The sequence below is a fragment of the Cnephaeus nilssonii genome (genome assembly GCF_951640355.1).
Source record: "Cnephaeus nilssonii genome assembly, chromosome: 8".
Taxonomy (NCBI): Eukaryota; Metazoa; Chordata; class Mammalia; order Chiroptera; family Vespertilionidae; genus Cnephaeus; species Cnephaeus nilssonii.
In genome coordinates this window covers 93,461,689-93,483,168 of record NC_137079.1, presented here as the reverse complement: position 1 = coordinate 93,483,168, position 21,480 = coordinate 93,461,689, and the positions used below count along the sequence as shown (strand labels likewise).

General features: G+C 39.0%; 1 protein-coding gene across 2 annotated transcripts in view; it reads left to right on the top strand.

Moving 5' to 3' along the window:
- The window catches only part of CPB2 (carboxypeptidase B2), a gene marked incomplete at both ends in the record, with an annotated part of 66,885 nt that overhangs the window by 39,834 nt on the left and 5,571 nt on the right, over positions 1-21,480 (top strand). The window contains 3 exons of one of the 2 annotated variants that reach the window (XM_079778552.1): positions 1,157-1,267; positions 4,217-4,310; positions 20,121-20,323. In XM_079778552.1, coding sequence (XP_079634678.1) covers positions 1,157-1,267; positions 4,217-4,310; positions 20,121-20,323 — 408 coding nt within the window. The remainder of the gene's footprint in view (positions 1-1,156; positions 1,268-4,216; positions 4,311-20,120; positions 20,324-21,480) is intronic. The other variant, XM_079778553.1, reaches the window with a different exon arrangement.

Sequence of the window (21,480 nt, the reverse complement as noted above, 5' to 3'; positions counted from 1 at the left end):
GCTATAGCTAAGGTAGGATCTGAGGCATTTTCTTTTGTCAATAATAAAAATATATTTTAAAAACATCTTTTGAGTTGTTTTTGAGTAAAGTTTAAAGCAACAAATAATTGTAAACTAATCCACAAATTAAAGTATAACAATGTTGTCACTACTTCATTGTGATAGTGTGTTTAAACCCAAGCTTAGTCCTAGAAGCAATGCTTTAACCAGCTGAAATTTGTCTTTGTGGTTATTCTGCCTTTATATTTGGTTATTTTGGGGGTGCACTTTTCAGTCATCAAATGAGGATGTCATTGGATCATGTTGGAAAATGTGACCCTAAGGTAGGTATGGGTCTAAAGCAAATGAGCAGTGTCAGGTAATGCCTATTAGGAAACTCATAGCCACTACTTAGGAAAAGCTACCACTGATTTTAAAGCCAAATGATCTGATGCTTGGAAAACATACTGCTACTATAGCAAAAATTTAGCTCCAAAAGCTACAAAGACAATGTAGAAAATATCACTACAGTAGTCCTACCTGGATATAAGACAAAGTTAAAGCTCTGATTGATATGGATTACTGAAAAAAACTATATCTAGGCTTTTGCTTCCTTAAATCTTTGTAGTGGGCTTTATGGATTTAATAAATAATTCTTTTTGTTTCTCAAAGGAAATTTTATAAAATGTATGGTTCTGTTTTCTGCCTCCATTTAATAGGAAGACCATTTGTCTCATTTCCAAGGAGTTTACCACCATTGGCAGCTAAGTATCCTAAGTATCCTAGTTTTTCTAGGAATTGATACTCTTCCTAAAAGTTAAATTTGTAAATCTAAACATGCTAAATGATTTTTAAAAAGGAAGGGGGACACATAAAAGAAACAGACTAGCCTGACTGGTGTGACTTAATGGTTGAGCTTCGACCCGTGAACCAGGAGGTCATGGTTTGATTCCAGGTCAGGGCACATGCCCGAGTTGCTGGCTCCATCCTCAGTAGAGGGCATGCAGGAGGCAGCCAATAGATGATTCTCTCTCATCATTGATGTTTCTATTTCTCTCTCCCTCTCCCTTCCTCTTTGAAATCAATAAAAACTATTTTTTAAAAAGGAAAAAGAAACAGACTAAGTTTAGAAGAACTTAAAAGAGATATTATTTAACACACTTGGTTTTATTTGTAGGTAACTCAATTATCTGGGGAAGAAAATCTGTTTACCAATCTTCTGAGGCAGGTGGATTTCTATGTTATGCCGGTAGTTAATGTGGATGGTTATGACTACACTTGGAAAACGGTAGGTGAAGGCAAAGAAAAAACTTGCCCCCATTGGGGATACTTGATACACTGGATTAATTATTTATAAAATCCTGGATCTTGACACAATAATTTTATTATGAAAAAAATAATAATTCTCATTACAGAAAAGATCAACCTTATGTGAGTGGAAATAATTTTATAGTTCACTCCTATGTACCTGTCAGACAGCTTCAGAAATAATCACCTTAAGCCAATCTATTTTCATCTATATACTCAACTTTTTTCTGCCTTACCCATATTATTTAAAGCAGATCTCAGACATCATATCATTTCATCAATAAATATTTCAGTATGCATCTCTAAAAAAGCTCTTTAAAAAATAACCACAGTAGAAATATATCTAAAAATTAAAAATAATTACTTAAAATAAAAGGTTCAATCAATATTTTAAATTCCAATTACATAATAACTTTTAAATAAATTTCTTTGATTCAGGATCCAAATAAGCCTAATATGCTGTGATTGATTTATATGTCTTTTAATTCTATTGTAATCCATAAATGGTCATGCTCTCACTCTTCCTTGCAATTTATTCATTGAACAAAAAACGTTTCCCATTGTCTGAATTTGCTAGTTGCATTTTGCCATGTTGCAATTTAACCTATTCCTCTGTCTCCTGTATTTTCTAAAAATTGCTGTTTGGATTCTGTGAGCTTAATCAGATTTAGAATTAACTTTTTTGGCAAGACTACTTCATTGTGATAGTGTGTTCTCAGATCAGGATGTGTATAATATCTAGTTGTGACTCTTTTTGAGATATTAGTTACCACTGATGCACAATGCCTAGATCCATTTATTCTTACTAGGAATCCTTTAAATAGAATTTTTTATTTGTAAAATCATAAATTGCAAGACTTAAAACAGAGTTAATTGAACTTTTATTCTAATGATATGTGAATTTAAACCTTACTACACTTTAACTCAATCATGAGCATGAGTATCCTGATCAATCTCACCTCTATTGGAAACCATTATCAATAATTTTTCTAATCTATAAGTATCATCATTCATGTAAAATTACTCAAGCACTATGATATACATTCTTTTCTAATTTAATGAGGGGCACATAAAACATAACTGAGCATATATCGGTTAAGAGAAACCTACTTGAGTAGCACATGTAAACACTACAGGGAATTAGAAAAGTGCAGAGATTAGAAACATATGGGATTGCACAGGAATAATTTCATGTTGGAGTTAATTTGTGCAGAATAGATCAGAATGGAGATTGATGAAAAAATCATATCAAGTAAGAGGAATACTATGAATAAAAGTTTTCAGGTGGGGGTGGGCAAATCCTAAACTAAGTAAATGAGAAATACCTAGCATAGCACATAATACTAATTTAGTGTTCAATAAGTGATCACATCTAGATGATGTTATAATAAATGTATGCCTTCACCAGAATCACAGTGGAATTTAACCACCCTTTAGATGTTTCTACTTTTCAGCTGTCCTTTGTGTCTGAACTCTGCCAACTAGTAGTCCCTGCAGTTCAAGAACCTAATTTCTTCACAGAAAGTGTTGCTACCAAACCACAGGCCAGGGTTTGGAAGCAGAATGAGAGGCTTGGTAGAAGAGTTGGTGAGAATAGGGGGAAAGAGTGCCACATCACCCCAACCTTAGACCTAAAGGCTGTGCACCTATTAACCTGATCAAATTTTCTAGTTTACCTCAAGAATACAGTGGGGGATTTGCTTTATGTTTACAACCAGAGTCAGATCAGTACAACCAAAGGCGCCATCAGGCTACAGAAGTCTTCCCAGCTCTAGCTCCTGTAGCTTTTAGAAAATGTTGAATTTAGTTTTAAAAAGCACTGAAAGTCAAGACTCAACAGTATTGTATTATAATCTTCAAACTTGCTGAGAGACTAAATATTGATTATTCCCACCACAAAAAAGAAATGACATATGGTGTGATAGAGGTATTAACTATCCCTACAATGGTAATCATATTATAATATATAAATGTATCAAATCAACATGCTGTACACCTTAAATTTATGCAATGTGAAATGTCAAATATATTTCAATTAAAAAAAAAAGAAACTCATGACTCATAGTTTTAATTTGAGTTGGAACACAAAGTTATTTTACTTTTATTATAAGGAACTCAATAATGAATAAAATTACTTTAAAGGAATAAGACCAAACAAAAAGGCCAATTAGAAGCCTACCAAAACCAAGTGACAATATTAATTCTCTAGGTCAAAGTTAATCAAATATTATTATTTTTTTCGGTTTAAACTAAAATAGTTTGAATTAATGTGATTGAGACCTGGATAGAAACAGGAGCTGTGCAAAAAGAATGCCGTAAGAAAGGGACAGGATGAAGTGATGGGATTGCAGGAGAGAAATATACCCTGGCCACTTAGGCATTAAAAGTCATGTTTTGCCCGGCCAGTGTGTCTCAGTGGTTGAGCATGACCTTTGAACCAGGAGGTTATGGTTCGATTCCCACAACCCAGGCACACACCCAGGTTTTGGGCTCAATTCCCAGTATTGGACATGCAGGAGACAGCCAATCAATGATTCTCTCTCATTATTGATGTTTCTATCCCTCTCTCCTTCTCCCTTCCTCTCTGAAATCAATAAAAAATATGCACTGAGTGGCCAGATTATTATGATCTCTGAACGCATCATAATCTGGCCACTCGGTGTATATCCTATATAATAAAAGGCTAGTATGCAAATTGTCCCCTCGACCAGGAGTTCGATCAGCAGGCAGGCCGGCCAACCGCCCATGTCCCCTCTCCCTAGCCAGGCTGGCTGGACCCCACCCATGCACGAATTCATGCACCAGGCCCCTAATATAATATTCAGAGATCATAATAATCTGGCCACTCAGTGTATATTTTTTGAAAAGTCATGTCTTTCCTTAAACCACAAACATGGCCACACTGGTTATCTGTATCTTGTTTACTTAGAATCGAATGTGGAGAAAGAACCGTTCTGTTCATGAAAACAATCGTTGCACTGGAACAGATCTGAACAGGAACTTTGCATCCAAACACTGGTGTGGTAGGTTGTTTGTTTCATTTTGGGTAATGTTTCTTCATTAAAAAGGTGATGTTCATAAAGAAAGGTGCATTAATTCAAATATAGTGGGTCTTTCTGAATCAGCAAATAATTTATTTATTTATTTTTTTAATATATTTTTATTAATGTCAGAGAGGAAGGAAGAGGAAGAGAGAGCTAGAAACATCAATGATGAGAGAGAATCATTGATCGGCTGCCTCCTGCACGGCCCCCAGTGGGGATCGAGCCTGCAGCCCGGGCATGTGCCCTTGACCAGAATCGAACCTGGGACCCTTCAGTCTGTAGGTCGATGCTCTATCCACTGAGCCACACTGGCTAGGGCTGAATCAGCAAATAATTTAAATAAACATTTTAGTTAAGAGTAGTGCTGTGAATATTAACTAGAGTCAGCAAATTACCTTAACCTCTCCTTCCTGCTGTTTCCTCGTCTGTAAAAGAAGGAAGTTAGACCAGTTCTTTAAGTCCCATCTAGTTTCAAAATTTTAAAATCCTATTTTTTCTAGAATAATAAGGATGTGACTATTAAATTTCCTGCTGTAATAAACAAATAATTTCACCCCTAGAATAGCAGAGACCAGGGTCAGGTGGGTATCTCTAATTTTTAATTGCATAGTTAAATGTTTACCTCTATAGTGTTTGAAAGCATTTTCTTTTGTGTTAACTATTCACTGTCTTAGCATGTTCTTACTTTCATGAATATTATAAAAATAAACTTATGTCTAGCACGGTGGGAGTTTATCATTCCTTGATTTGAATGAGTTAAGGAACTCAGTGAATACTGATTTAGGTATTCAAGAATATTGTCTGCTCTCAGGGAAGTAGGTGTTAGTTCACCCTCCAGACTCCTATTATATTTCATAGCCACTACATTGAAGAAACAGTTACAAAATAAAACTACACAGATAGATGTCAGAGGAATGGTAGCATGAGAGATCCCCTTGGCCTCTTCCCCTGAAATTATAACAAGTTAACCAACTATAACTCAACAAAGAATTCCCTGCTCAATACAGAGGCATGCCTGAGAGATTCGCACATTAAAACATCTAAAGGTGGGCAACTAGGAATAAACAGGGATATGAGCAGGGAGGAAAGCACCGATGGCTCACAAATGCAGCCCTGTAGCCGGACCTCAAGGCTGGGCCTGGAGAGAGGAGGAAAACAGCAGTAGCAGGCACTTTCTTCGGCCAGGAGGAACAAAGAGCTGTAGGGGGCAGTTCAGCAGGACAAGCAGTGAGTGGAGGGGACAGTGACTGAGCCAGCAGATGCCTGACACAGCACAGGGGTTCTGCCATGTGGCTCTCCACTGTCAGGCTAGACAGTGCTGTTTCAGACAAAGAAACAGAACCATACTTGAACTCTCAAAATTCACCTCCTGTTGCCCTTGGAGTCAGGTCGAGGAGCATATTATCGGTAAACCAAGAGGTATTGCAGTAGAACCGCTATTTCCCTCTGTGACTGATCCCCACATGGGATGCTTGGGGTGGGACCCAATGGAGGTCAGGGGTCACCATTACAGTAGGGGCAAAATAAACCACACCCACACACAACACAGCTGAACTGTCTTATGGAAGCCCTGGAGGTCAAAACTGGAAGACCACAGAGGTAAAAAATCTTGCAATTCAGCACCATCTACTGGAAAAATCATAGAAAGACTTGTTCAGAGGAAGCTGCTATCAGCCATAAATATTCCTATATAATAAAAGCCTGATATGCTAAGTGTCTGGTCAGCCGGTCGGCCCTTCAACCAATCCAAGTGTAATATGCTAATGATATCCTAAGGCTGCTCAAGAACTCACTATGACGTGCACTGACCACCAGGGGGCAAATGTTCAACTGGTAGGTAAGATTGGGGTCCAGCCAATCGGGACTGAGCAAGATGGGCCACACACGCCCTGGAGCCCTCCCGTGGTCTCTCCCCAGCTGGCCAATCTCCCATATCCCTCTCCAACCCCAATCATGCACCGGTGGGGTCCCTCAGCCTGGTCTGCACCCTCTCGCAATCCAGAACCCCTAAGGGAATATTGGGGAGCTGGTTTCAGCCCGATCCCACAGGCCAGGCCAAGGGACCCCACTCATGCACAAATTCGTGCACCATGCCTCTAGTAGACAGATATAAATGTTTAGGCAAAGGAGAACAGCAAATACCATGAATAACCATGGTAACAAGGTTACCATGAAAAATCTCCAGAAAATAGCCTGGAACACATGGAAATGTGATATAAATTATGGAGATTTCAACATTGCAGTTCTGAAAATACTCAACAAGATGCAAGAAAATACAGACAAGCAATTCAATGCACTCAAAAAACAAATCAGTGGACAAAATGAGTACTTTACCAAAGAGATTGAAGCTTTAAAAAAGAACCAATCAGAAATCTTGGAAATGAAGCATGCAATCAAGGAGATTAAGAGTGAACTACTGAGCCCTAGCTGGTTTGGCTCAGTGGATAGAGCATTGGCCTTCAGACTGAAGGGCCCGGGTTTGATTCCAGTCAAGGGCACATGCCTGGGTTGCAGGCTTGATCTCAGTATCAATGATTCTGTCTCATCACTGATGTTTCAGTCTCTCTCTCCCTCTCCCTTTCTCTCTGAAATCAATAAAAATATATAATTTTTTAAAAAGAGTGAACTACTGAGCATAGAAAACAGAGGCAATCAGATGGAGGAAAGAATTAGGAATAATGAAGATAGAAATGGCACAGAGGAGAGAAGAGAGACCTGGGCAGAAAGGAAAATGAAAGAACCCTACAAGAACTATCTGACTCCATCAGAAAAAGCAATTGTAGAAGTATAGGCATTCTGGAAGAGGAAGAGAGGGAGCAGGGAACAGAGAATCTATTCAAACAAATAGTGGATGAGAACTCCCCAAACCTATGGAATGATTCTTGGATCATAGGATCCAAGAATCAAACAGAACACCTAGTTACTTCAATCTAAAGAGGTCCTCTCTAAGGCACTTTGTATTAAAACTGTCAAAAATTAATGACAAAGAAAAAATTCTCAAAGCAGCCAGGGAAAAGAAGGAAATGACCTACAAAGGAAAACCCATCAGAATTTCATATAACTTCTCAGCAGAAACACTATAAGAGATTGGAACCAAATATTCAGACATCAAAAAGAGATTAATTACCAGCCACGAGTAAGATACCCAGAAAAAAATATCCTTTAAATATGAAGGAGTAATAAAGTCACTCCAAGACATACAGAAGCTGAGGGATTTTATCACCAGAAAATCTCCATTGCAGGAAATACTCAAGGGAGTTATTCTACCTCAAACAAAGAAAATAAGGTCACACCACTACAAATAAGATCACCAAAATACTTACAGCATAAACAGGGATAATTTGTGACAACAAAAACATAAAAGGGGTGTGGGTAAAGATCTGAACTAGTAAAGGAGGATGAAGATCAGACTCACTCAAAAGAAAAAAAAACACACCTTTGGTGTATATTTAAGTTTATTATTTATAAACCTAATGGTAACCACACAGAAAAATCTCCAAACCAGTACACATAGCTTAAAAAAAAAGAGGAAACAGAGGAAAGAAATATGAAACACTAAGCAAAAACAACATATAGAAACATAAAGGAAAAGGACCAATGGAGGTACAGAGCTACCAGAAAACAAAAGATAAAATGGCTATAGGGAATCCTCATACATCAATAATTATTCTAAATGTAAATGGTCTGTGTGCAACCAATAAAGAGGAACAGAATAACCATGTGGATCAAAAACAAAATCCAACCATGTGCTGCCTACAAGAGACACATCTAAGCTGCAAAGACAAAGGTAGATTCAAGCTAAAAGGGTGGAAAATGATTCTACAAGCAAATAACATCCACACAAAAAGCAAGTGTAATCATACTTATATCTGACAAAATATATTTCAAGATAACAATAGACAAAGATGGACACTTTATAATGATAAAGGGTACTCTACATCAAGAAAACATAACACTTCTTAATATATATGCACTCAACCAGGGAGCACTGAAATATATAAAACAACTACTCACAGAACTAAAGTAAGAAACAGATCAAAACACAATCATAGTTGGAGACCTTAATACTCTCTTTACAGCTCTAGACAGATCAACCAAACAAAATCAATAAAGAAATATCGCTCTTAAATGAAACACTAGACCAAATGGACATAATTGACATTTACAGAAACTTTCATCCCAGAACATCAGATTATACATTCTTCTCCAGTGCACATGGATAGACCATATGTTAGGTCACAAAAATAGCATCAACAAATGCAAGAAAATTGAAATTATACCAACCACGATGCCTTGAAATTAGAAATCAACTGCAAAAAGGAAGTAAAAAAAAACACACACACACACACAAATCCATAGAGATTAAACAATATACTACTAAAAAATGACTGGGTCGAAGAAGAAATAAAAAATGAGATCAAAAGATATAGAGAGACAAATGAGAATGACAATACAACACATCAAAACTTCTGGAGCCGAAACCGGTTTGGCTCAGTGGATAGAGCGTCGGCCTGCGGACTGAAAGGTCCCAGGTTCGATTCCGGTCAAGGGCATGTACCTTGGTTGCGGGCACATCCCTGGTAGGGGGTGTGCAGGAGGCAGCTGGTCGATGTTTCTCTCTCATCGATGTTTCTAGCTCTCTATTCCCTCTCCCTTCCTCTCTGTAAAAAATCAATAAAATAAAAAAAAATAAAAAAACTTCTGGAATGCAGTGAAAGCAGTTTATATAATTATAGGCCTATCTCAAGAAACAAGAGAAATCCCAAGTAAACAACCTAATATCATATGTTAAAGAAGTAGAGAAAGAAGAATAAAAGCAACCCAAAGTCAGAAGAAGTTAAGAGATAATAAAAATTAGAGCAGAATTGAATGAAATAGAAAATAAAAAGACTATATAAATTAATAATACAAAGAGCTGTTTCTTTGAAATGATGAATAAAATTGACAAACCCCTGGATAGACTCACTAAGGAATAAAGGTAAAAGACCCTTATAAACAAAATCAGAAATGATAGAGGAGACATCACCACAGACATCATAGATATACAAAGGATCATACTAAAATATTATGAAAGACTATGTTACCAATATCAATAACGTAGAAGATATGGATAAGTTCCTAGAATTATATCATCTGCCTAGTCTAAATTATGAAAATTGGAAAATATAAATAGACTGATGAGCAGTGAGGAAATTGAAACAACCATCAAAACTTTCCCAAAAAACAAAAGTCCAGGACCAGATTGCTTCACTAGTAAATTCTACCAAATATTCAATGAGAATTTAAAACCCATCCTTCTCAAAGTCTTCAAAAAAATTGAAGAGTCCATCCTTCCTAACACATTTTATGAGGCCAATATAACCCTAATACCAAAACCTTGCAAACATAACACACACAAAAAAAACTACAGACCAGTATCTCTGATTTATACAGATGCAAAATCCTAAACAAAATACTGCAAATCAAATATACTAGTACATAAAAAAAAAATACATCACGATCAACTGGGTTCATTCCAGGGTCACAAGGATGGTTCAAATACGCAAATAGATTAATGTAATACACCACATTAACAAATGAAAGGATAATCATTTGATCTGATAAATAGATGCAGAAAAGCATTTGATAAGGTACAAAATTTATTTATAACTAAAAAACTCAATGCAATAGGAATACTAAGGAGAAAATAAACAAATGGGACTACATGAAAATAAAAAGTTTCTGCACAGCAAAAGAAACCATCAACAAAACGAAAAGGGAGCCCACTGTCTGGGATAACATATTTGGCAATATTACATCTGATAAATGGCTAATATCAAAATATATAAGGAACTCATACAACTTAACAGAAGGAAGACAAATAATCCAATTAAAAAATGGGCAAAGGACCTAAATAGAAACTTCTCCAAATAGGACATACAGATGGCCAAGAGACATATGAGAAAATGCTCAAAGTCACTGATCATCAGAGAGATGCAAATTAAAACAACAATGAGGTGGTCCGGGTGAGGCCGTGGGCCCCTGGATCCGGGTGAGCCTGGGTCCCGGGTCCGGGTGAGGCCGTGGGCCCCTGGATCCGGGTGAGCCTGGGTCCCGGGTCCGGGTGAGGCCGTGGGCCCCTGGATCCGGGTGAGCCTGGGTCCCGGGTCCGGGTGAGGCCGTGGGCCCCTGGATCCGGGTGAGCCTGGGTCCCGGGTCCGGGTGAGGCCGTGGGCCCCTGGATCCGGGTGAGGCCACGCGACCCTGGGTCTGGGAGAGGCCACGCGCCCCTGGGTCCGGGTGAGGCCATGCGCCCCTGGGTCCGGATGAAGCTGAATCCTGGGTCTGGGCGAGGTCGTGTGCCCCTAGATCCGGGTGAGGCTGGATCCCGGGTCCGGGTGAGGCCGTGGGCCCCTGGATCCGGGTGAAGCCGTGCCCCTGGATCCGGCCGAGACCAAACCAGAGGGAGTCGGACCTGCATTACCACCATTTGTCCACCATCCAGAGCTGAGGGGTCAGTGCCGACATGTACTCATAAGGAACTGGTGGACATTGATATTGGGTCTCAAAAGAACTGTTGGTCCAGAAAGAAACTCACTACAGACTGATTCATTTGCCTGTCAGCATAACTATTATTGCTCGTCACACATTCAATTCTTATAAGTATATCTCTAGTGACACATGATTTCGCTCATCTAGGGGAAATGATGAACAACATAGACTGATGAACAAGAACAGAACCAGAAACAAGGAGGCATCGATCGGACTATTGGGCCTCAGAGGGAGGATAGGGGAGGGTAGGGGGAGGGGGGAGAGATCAACCAAAGGTCTGGTGTGCATGCATATGAGCCTAACCAATGGTTAAGTTCAACAGGGGGTTGGGGCATCCATGGGGAGGGGTGTGGGATGGGAATGGGGGGATGAGGACAAATATGTGACACCTTAATCAATAAAGAAATTTAAAAAAAAAACAATGAGGTATCACCTCACACATGTCAGATGGCTGCCATCAACAAATCAACAAATGACAAGAGTTGGCAAGTATGTGGAGAAAAGGGAACCCTAGTGCACTGCTGGTGGGAATGCAGATTCATGCAGCCATTATGGAAAACAGTATGGAGTTTCCTCAAAAAATTAAATATGGAACTGCTATTTGACCCAGAGATCCCACTTCTAGGAATATATCCTAAGAAACTCGAAACACCAATCAGAAAGAATGTATGCACCCCTATGTTCATAGCAGCACAATTTACAATAGCTAATATCTGGAAACAGCCCAATTGCCCACCAGTAGATGAGTGGATAAAAAAAGCTGTGGTACATTTCTACCATGGAATACTATGCAGCCATAAAAAAGAAGACTCATACCCTTTGAGACAGCATGGAGGGACCTGTAGAGTATCATGCTAAGTGAAATAAGGCAGTCAGAGAAAGACAAGTATCACATAATCTCACTCATACATGAAACCTCAGTAACAAAATAAACTGATGAACAGAGTAGATCCAGAGACATGGAAGCATGGAACAGAGTGTGGAATCCCAGAGGGAAGGGTGGAAGGGTGGGTGAGTGGGAGGTAATCAACGAAGGACCTTGTATGCATATATGCATGGCCCATGGACACAGACAATGGGATGGTGAGGACCTGGGCTGGGGGCAGGGGTGGGCTGGATAGGGTCAATGGGGGGGGGGGGGAATGGGACATATGTAATACTTTCAATAATAAAGAATTCTTTTTTAAAAAAGAAAAGAAATATATTTTTAAAAATAGGAATAGAAGGAAAGTACCTCAACATAATAGAGGGCATATATGATAAACCCTCAGCTAATATCATACTCAGTGGTGAAAAACTGAAAGCTTTTCCTCTAAGATCAGGAACAAGACAAGGATGTCCACTCTCACCACTCTTAATCAACATAGCGCTGGATGTCCTAGCCAGAGCAATAAGACAAGAGAAAGAAATAAAAAGCATCCAAATAGGGAAGGAAGAAGTAAAACTGTCACTTTTTGTGGATGACATAATTCTGTATATAGAAAACCCTAAAGACTCCACAAAAAAACAAAACACTATTAGAAACAATAAATAAATACAGTCAAGTTGCAGGATACCAAATCAATGTGCAAAAATCCATTGCCTTCCTGTATACTGACAGCAAAACTTCAGAAAAAGAAATAAACAAACAAACAATTCCTTTTGTAATTGCAACCAAATGAATAAAATACCTAGGAATAAACTTAACAAAGAATGTGAAAGATCTATATACTGAAAATTACAAAGCATTATTAAAAGGGATTGAAAAAAACACCACAAAATGGAAAAATATCCTGCGTTCATGAATTGAAAGAATCAGCATAGTTAAAATTGCCATATTGCCCAAAGCAATATACAGATTTAAGGCACTCCTTATCAAAATCCCAATGTCATTTTTTAAAGATAGAACAAGAAATCATCAGATTTGTATGGAACCACAAAAGACCTCAAAGAGCCAAAGCAATCCTGAGGAAAAAGAACAAAGCTGGAGGTATCACACTATCTGACTTCAAATTATACTGCAGAGCTATGGTAATCAAAACAGTATGGTATTGGAAGAGAAACAGACACACAGATCAATGGAACAGAATAGAGAGCCCAGCTATAAAATCACATATATATGGACAGATAATTTTTGAAAAAGAGGCCAGAAACACACAATGGAGTAAACATAGTCTCTTCAATAAGTTGTTCTGAGAAAACTGGAAAGCCACATGCAAACAAATGAAACTGGATTACAATTTGTCCCTATATACAAAAATTAATTCAAAATGGATCAAAGACCTGAAACAATAAGTTACATAGAAGAAAATATAGGTACTAAACTTATGTACCTTGGTCATGGAGAACATTTTATGAACTTGACCCCAAAGGCAAGGGAGAAAAGGCAAAAATAAATGAATGGGGCCATATCAAACTAAAAAGCTTATGCACAGCAAAAGAAACTGACAACAAAACAAAGAGGCAGCCAACCAGATGAGAGATGATATTTGCAAACAGTAGTTCTGGCAAAGGTTTAATTTCAAAAATATATAAAGAACTCATAGCCGAAACCAGTTTGGCTCAGTGGATAGAGCATCAGTCTGCGGACTGAAGGGTCCCAGGTTCGATTCCGGTCAAGGGCATGTACATTGGTTGCGGGCATGTCCCCGGTGGGGGGTGTGCAGGAGGCAGCTGGTCGATGTTTCTCTCTCATCAATGTTTCTAGCTCTCTGTCCTTCTCCCTTCCTCTCTGTAAAGAATCAATAAAATATATTTTTTTTTAAAAAAAAAGAACTCATAAAACTCATCACCAAACAATCCAATCAAAAAGTAGGCAGAAGACCTCAAAATATACTTTTCCCAAGAAGATATACAAACAGCCAATAGATATATGAAAATATGTTCAACTTCACTAACAATTATGGAAATGCAAATCAAAACTACAATGAGATACCACCTCACACCTATTAGAGTGGCCATTATCAATAAGACAAGCAATAAGTGTTGGAGAGGTTGTGGGAAAAAAGGAACCTTCATTTACTGCTATTGAGAATCTAGACTGGTACAGCCACTATGGAAAGCAACCTGGTGATTCCTCCAAAAATTCAGAATAGAGCTACCATACTACCCAGAAGTCCCTCTCCTGGGTATATACAAAAAAAAACCCCTCAAAATCATGTTTTTGCAAAGATATATGCACCCCTATGTTCATTGTAGCACTATTCATGGTGGCCAAGACCTGGAAACAAATGAAGTGTCCTGCGGTAGAGGACTAGATAAAAAAGAGGTGGTATATATACACAATGGAATACTACTCAGACATAAGAAAGAATAAAATACTGCCATTTTGACACCATCGATGAACCTTGAGAATATCATGCTAAGTGAAATAAGTCAGTAAGAACAAACTAAGGACCATATGATTTCACTCATATGTGGGATATAAACCTGAAACTCATGAACACGAACAACAGTGTGGTGGCTGCTAGAGGAAGGGGTGGGAGGAGAAGAGGGTCCTAATATAAGGTGACAGAAGATTTGACTTTGGGTGGTGGGCACATGGTGCAATATGCAGATCTTGTAACATAGAAACCCACACCTAAGACCTATATGTTCATGTTGACCAATGTCTCCCCAATCCATTTAATTTTTAAAAAATTACACTGAACAATAAGTTTGAATCAACTATATTTTGGGAAGGGGGCACACGGGGATCCTTGGAGACTACAAGAGAACAAAGCTATTGTAACCGCAGAAACACCCTCCTTTTCTTACTCCTTTGTCCTACACAATCCTATGATAATGATCTGACATTTTTCTTTAAATTTGTGCTTTTGAACATTTCATCATTATCCCAAGGCATATAGGAAAACCCCACAACAGAATACTTACCTTATTTCCTTCCCCCTCCAGGTTAGAAACTCCATGAGGGTAAGGATCATTATCCACGACCTAGTCCAGTCCCTGAAACATGGAGGGTTCTCCAAAAACCTTAATTCAATGATCATGTAAATGGATTTAGTTGTTCTAAGAGAGCTAGAGTTGTACTTAGTAAGGAGAGGAAAGAGCTGTTAATCCTACTTCAGGCTCAAGGGAATTATATAGTTGTTTCTCTGTAAGAGCCATGCTTAAGATTATTCAATAGAAGTGCCTGCTGAGGCCCAAAGACTGCTGAGGCAGTAATTAGTTGGCAGGGAGTCAGTGAAATAGCAGCTAATCTATATATATAAAAGGCTAATATGCTAAGTGTCCGACCATCCGACCAGTCGCTATGATGCACACTGACCACCAGGGGGCAGATGCTCAACGCAGGAGCTGCCAAGCTGCAGTGACTTGCAGAGGCGGTTCTCAAGCTGCAGTGACTTGCAGAGGCGGTTCTCGAGCTGCAGTGACTTGGCAGCAGCGGTTCTCGGGTGATGCACCCTGAAACCAGAGAGGAGGGAGCCCGATTCCTCACGGGGCTGTGCAATTCCACCTTCAGCCAGGGGTTATGTTGTTGCTGGGGCACTGTCGGTCCTGAATATGATTTATTGCACACTTGAATTTGTGTTCCACACCCTGTACAACAGCAACTTTGGAGAGTGCCCTCTCGCACTCCGGGACCCCCTGAGGGATGTTGGAGAGCCGGTTTTGGCCCAGTCCTCGCAGTCCAGGCAGAGGGACCCCACCTGCCTGAGGGACCCTACTCACTCTGCAGATGCCGGGGAGGGCCCATGGGAGGTTGGTTCCAGGACACGTCCGGCCTGTCTCGCCTAGTCCCGCCCCACCGGCCACCTTCTAATTAATTTCAATGTGCATGAATCCATGCACTGAGTCACTAGTCCTATATAATAAAACCCTAATATGCAAATCGACTGAATGGTGGAACGACTGGTTGCTATGACGTGCCCCCTGGTGGTCAATGTGCTCCCACAGGGGGAGCACCGCTCAACCAGAAGCTAAGCTCACAGATGACCAGCGTAATGGTGGTGGCAGGAGCCTCTCCCACCTCCACAGCAGTCGGACATCCTCTGAGAGGTCCTGGACTGCAAGAAGGCACAGGCTGGGCTGAGGGACAACCCCCACCCCCCGCCCATATGCATGAATGTCATGCACCAGGCCTCTAGTATAAAATAAAGCTGAATAAATCGGGCTGACAGTTACTTAGTACAGAGCAGTTTACATAGTGTATCTCCTAGATTTCATTATCAAAATATCATGAATGGAGAATCCCAGACTTTAAAACATTAAGTCCCTTGCTGGAGATCATGGAGCTAAAAAGTGGCAGATATGGGATATAAAGCCAGGCTTTATAGTTTATTGATTTTTAGAGACAGAGAGAGGAAGGGAGAGGGAGAGAGAGAGAAACATGGATGTGAGAGCTTAATACCAATTGGCTGCCTCCTGCACACCCCCTACTGGGGGTTGGGGATGGAGCCCACAACCTTTTGGTGCATGGGATGACACCCAACCAACTGAGCCACACCAGCCAGGGCTGATTGAAATTATTGGATTTCTGACAATAACTCTTCAGTTATAAATTCCCTTTTGGAACTTCTTATTTTATCTTTAAGCTCTTTTGGTGCTCTATTTTACTTAATACTTCCATGGTGAAACCAATATTACCTAATTTGAGTGGCAAAGTGGTCAAAATATATTGCTATTGCCAAAAAGAAATATCTCAGGCCCTTCTTAGGCATGGTGCTATATTATATTATGTTGTCATATATTATTACATATCACAAGAATTAAAAACAGAAAGAGAAGCAGCATGCATATAGACAAGAGAGAGTTCCAAGTAAGCCAGTGAGAAAGAAGAATTAAATCTTCTGTGTTCCTTGTCCCTACAACTAGAATGTGCCTTTATGATACTTTCTAAAGGATCTATTAGAGCACCTCACTTATTAGTAGGAAATTATATATCAAGCCTACTTATTCATTTTATGTTTGTTTTACCCTTCCTCTGTAGTAAAATTGTCCATACGTTAGAGATGGGAATGAGGTTGAGGATATCTTATTCTGCTAGGGCTGTCATAGCAAAATGTCACAGACTGGGTGGCTTAAACAAGAAAAAGACTGGAAGTCCAAGATCAAGATATCAGAAGGATGAGTTTTTCCCAAGACCTCTCCCTCTTGGCTTGCAGATGGCTACCTTCTCATTGTTCTCTCATGGCCTTTTATCTGTGTTATGCATCATATCTCTCTCTCTCTCTCTCTCTCTCTCTCTCTCTCTCTCTCTCTCTCTCTCCCTCTCTTTCTCTCTCTCTTCTTATAAGGACACCAACCATATTAGATCAAGACCTTACCTCTATGACTTCATTAAAACTTAATTACCTCCTTAAAGGCCCTATTTGCAAACACAGCACATTGTGGAATAGAACTCAAACATAAATTGGCAGCGGGGGGGTGGGGGAGGAGGGAGGCAGAATTCAGTCTATAACATGAAGAATTTTGTGAAAACCTCTGTTCTCAAACTTCCTAAGACAGATACACTCATTTTCTAAAATGGTAAGTTAAATTACAAAGTTTTTGCAATAGTTATGCACTTTTTAAAAATCCATTATTTCTATGATATGGTAGTGTCTCTTATTTTTTATTGCAGTAAAATATATATAACATAAAATTTGTCATTTTAACATTTAAGTGTACAATTCAGCAACATTAAGTACATTCACAATCTAGTTGAACCATCACCTATATTCATTTCAAAACTTTCATCATCCCAAACAAAAACTCTGCAATCATTAAGCAATATCTCCTCGTTCCCTGCTCTCTCAGCTCCTGGTATTTCTAATCTATTTTATGTCTCTATGAATTTGCCTCTCCTGGTATTTCTTAATTCCTTGCCTACAAGAGCAAATAATGTTTGAACTTGAAGAGACCTGGTAGACCTCTTGGCACAGATGAAGCATGAAGACAAAGCTTGTTCAGATTGACATGCCTGCTTAATGGAAAAACAGTCTCAAAGTCAAGTTTCCTGACTGACTGTCTCTTTCCACTAAAAGGTTTGACATCTCTAGAATGAGTCCCAGAATGAGAATCTGAAGCTGCACTGTCCATTACAGTAGCCACTAGTCACATGTGGCCATTGAGCACTTAAAATGTGGCTTGTTTTAATTGAGATGTGCAGTGAATGTAACATGCACACCAGATTTTGAAGCCTTAGTGTGAAAAAAGTAACAAAATATCTCATGAATAATATTTATATTGCTTATATTTGAAATGATAATGTTTTGTATATATTGTGTTAAATAAACTGTACTATTAAAATCAGTTTCACCTGTTTATTTTTTAAAAGTGATTACTTGAAAACTTAAATATGTGACTTACCTTATATTTCTATTAAACCTCTCTGGTCTGAGGATTTATATAAGGACAAGCCTCTCCAATTCTTTCATGTCCTCACTTCATCTACCCCCAATGTACATGGTGGGGTAGGGAGCGGAGGCAGGGTAGAGGGGGTCAATGGGGTAAAAGGAACATCTGTAACATTTTCAACAATAAAGATAATGTTTAAAAGTAGATTATGTGAATACACAAAACAGAGTTTATTCTTATATTATTATTTATCTATTATTGTGTTATTTTCCATACAAACAGCTGTAAATTAACTTTTTACCCACCCTGTACAATCTCTATCCTTTAGAACTATGTATCAGGAAAAAAAGACCAGGAGTATTCAAAGTTGACCAAACTCTCAAAACTGGTTTGTCCATTCACATTATTGGTTAAAAATTAAAACAAATAAAATACTTGGAAAGTCATCGGATGTTTAGTACAACATTTCCTTATGGGAAAAAGAACATTAAGGTTGTTTCTGTTGCAAATAACAGGAAGAAAGCTTAAATAAGAAAGACAAGCTCTGTAAGAAAGACAAGGGTCCTATTAAAAGCATCTCCAATTGCAGTGTTGAGGCAAGAGCAGCCCCTCCCCCCTCTTTTGGAATGTAGTGGACAATACAAGCTTAAATAAGAAAGACAAGCTCTGTAAGGATAATGGAGTGGCCCAAGGAACCCGAGGACAAGAATGCAGCTGGGACTCAGAAACAGACTAGAACTGGGCCTGGAGCAGTGCAGGGGCTCAATGAGTCCTTTCTCTCCCCATCTCATCTCTGTGACGCAGACCGGCTGTTTTGGGTCCCAGTACAAATGAAGATAATGATAATGATGATGACTAGGACAAGAAACAAACAGTAAATACTTAGTATTTGCCAGGCACTGTATAAAGCACGTTATAGGCATTAACTCATCGGATCTTCATTAAATACTCATTTAATGTTGTTGTTTTTTTTCATTAAGCAAATAAGGAAATTGAAGTATGGATAGGTTAAAAAAAATTACCCAAAGCCAAGATTAGAATCAAGTGATTGGGTGATTAACAATATGTAACATAGATCTTATTGTAAAGGATGGTTACCAACTAGAGTGCCCAAATTGCATCTACTAAAACAAGAGCATTTATTTCATAGGGTTGCTCTGAGGATTAAATAAAATATTTTGTGTAGATCATTGTAGAGTTCCTGATATACAGCATGTGTTCTGTGGGTGTCAGCTGGCAGTGTTATTATCTTTTTTGTTCAAAAGAGCAACTATACTGAAACTAGCATCTTCATCTTGATTTCAACTTATCACTGGAGGGATTCAGATTTTTAGGACACAAGTTAAGGACCCAATTCAGACCTAATCAGCTATTTCCAGAAGGGGTGGCTCCCTGGGGATCCAGCGCTATGAATTAGGGACAGGAAGGAGAAGTGTTGGGGGGAAGGCTACCATTCGAAGTAATATATGCTATTACTCTTTCAACGGAAGGAGTAAACATTACTCTGGCACCAAATATCACCATCACATTTTATTTTCTAAGCCACTTTAGCAAGTTAGAAGTAACACTGAAAGCAGACTTATATATTCTGAGTTCCCAAATGAGTCTTTTCTTTTATGGGTTCTGTTAATTAGCAATTTTTAAACAACATATAAAATAAACTTACAATGGATTAAAGAAAATGGGGTTTATTGTTCTCACATAAACAGGAGTTGGGAGACAGGGTGAGCATTTCTGAGACGCGAGTAGACTTTCTCGAGGTTGCAAGATGGTTGCCCCCCAGGCAGCAACTGTTAGAGGTCTGCTGTGAGGGCATGTGAATAATCAACTTCAAACGGGACATCAACAATTTAGTGGATATCATAAATATACTCTTTACAGAGCTCTATCTAACCCATTTCTAAAAATGTTACACCATAGATATTAAGAGAATACATTGTAAGGGAAATCACAAGTTACAATAGAATGTAATATAATTTCGGTCTATCGATTTCACAACAGAGAAGGGTGCATCAAGTTTCTCGTGCTCGGAAATCTACTGTGGCCTTTTCCCTGAGTCAGAACCAGAAGTGAAGGCAGTGGCTAATTTCTTGAGAAGAAATATCAACCGTATTAAAGCTTACATCACAATGCATTCATACTCCCAGATGATAGTGTTTCCATATTCCTACAACAGAAGCAGAAGCAAAGACCATGAGGAACTGGTAAGCGCTGTTTAATTATTTTTATTATTAGCCTCTCAGAAATAAATTAATATTTAGTTTCAAGAATTAAAAACTCATCTAGGGTTTTGGCCTAACTCTACCGGGAGTAATCCCAGGGGAAAGTTCAATGCAGGACTGTAAAACATGGGGGCCTTACACTGAGGACACGACCTTCAGTCCAGCAGATGGGCTCTCTAAGAAAAATATCACACTCCTTAAAGGTCAGGAGGGAACCATTCCACCTGGGTGTGATCTACATGTGGAGCCATATGAGCAAGGACCAGGACAAGAGTCTCTGGAATTATGCATCTGCTTTGTGGTCACTAGCTTTCTACAATAGCCACCACAGATCAAGTCTCAGCACAACACTCACCAATTTGCTATCAGCATTAGGAATTGGTTGCATGCTGACATCTCTAACTCCAAAGGGTCCTATTAAAAGCATCTCCAATTGCAGTGTTGAGGCAAAAGCAGCCCCTCCCCACTTTTTTGGAATACAGTAAAAGTAAAGGGAATGATAACATGCTATGATGCCAAGGAACAGACACAATTTCAGCCAAACATTGAAAGATGGAATTTCTATATATGGACAGCGAAGAGAAGACATTCCAAGCTGAGAAGATGGTGTTTCCCACAAGAAGTATGTTCAGGGGATTGTGAGAGTGCCAAAGTGAAGGTGATACCATCAGAAAGTAGATGAGGTCTGCTTGTGAAGATAAGGTCAGCTTATTTGAATGTCAGAATAAATTTACATTTCATTCTGTAGACAACGGGGTTCCATTCAAATCTTTATTTTGAATAAAGGAATGGCACAGCATCGTACCCACTGATATTCCTCTGGGTTATTCAAGAGAGTGACAGTGAACAACATCCAACTTCAGAAAAGATCTGGGTATCTGGGTACACTAGAAACAAATATAGTAGAACATGGGGTTTATTATCTTGCTTCGTAACCAAAACAACATCTTTTTTATTGGATGAGTCTTAGGGAGTTACCTGACATTTTACTCAAGACTAAAATAGAATTTCTGAAAAGGATGAGAAGGGAATCAGGGACACTCAGGTATAATATTGTTTAGAGAACTTGGATTTAAAGTTTGGTGATACTTTTATCTAGGAATGGGGTAACCTCAAGTTGTTTGCCTTTGAAATATCAT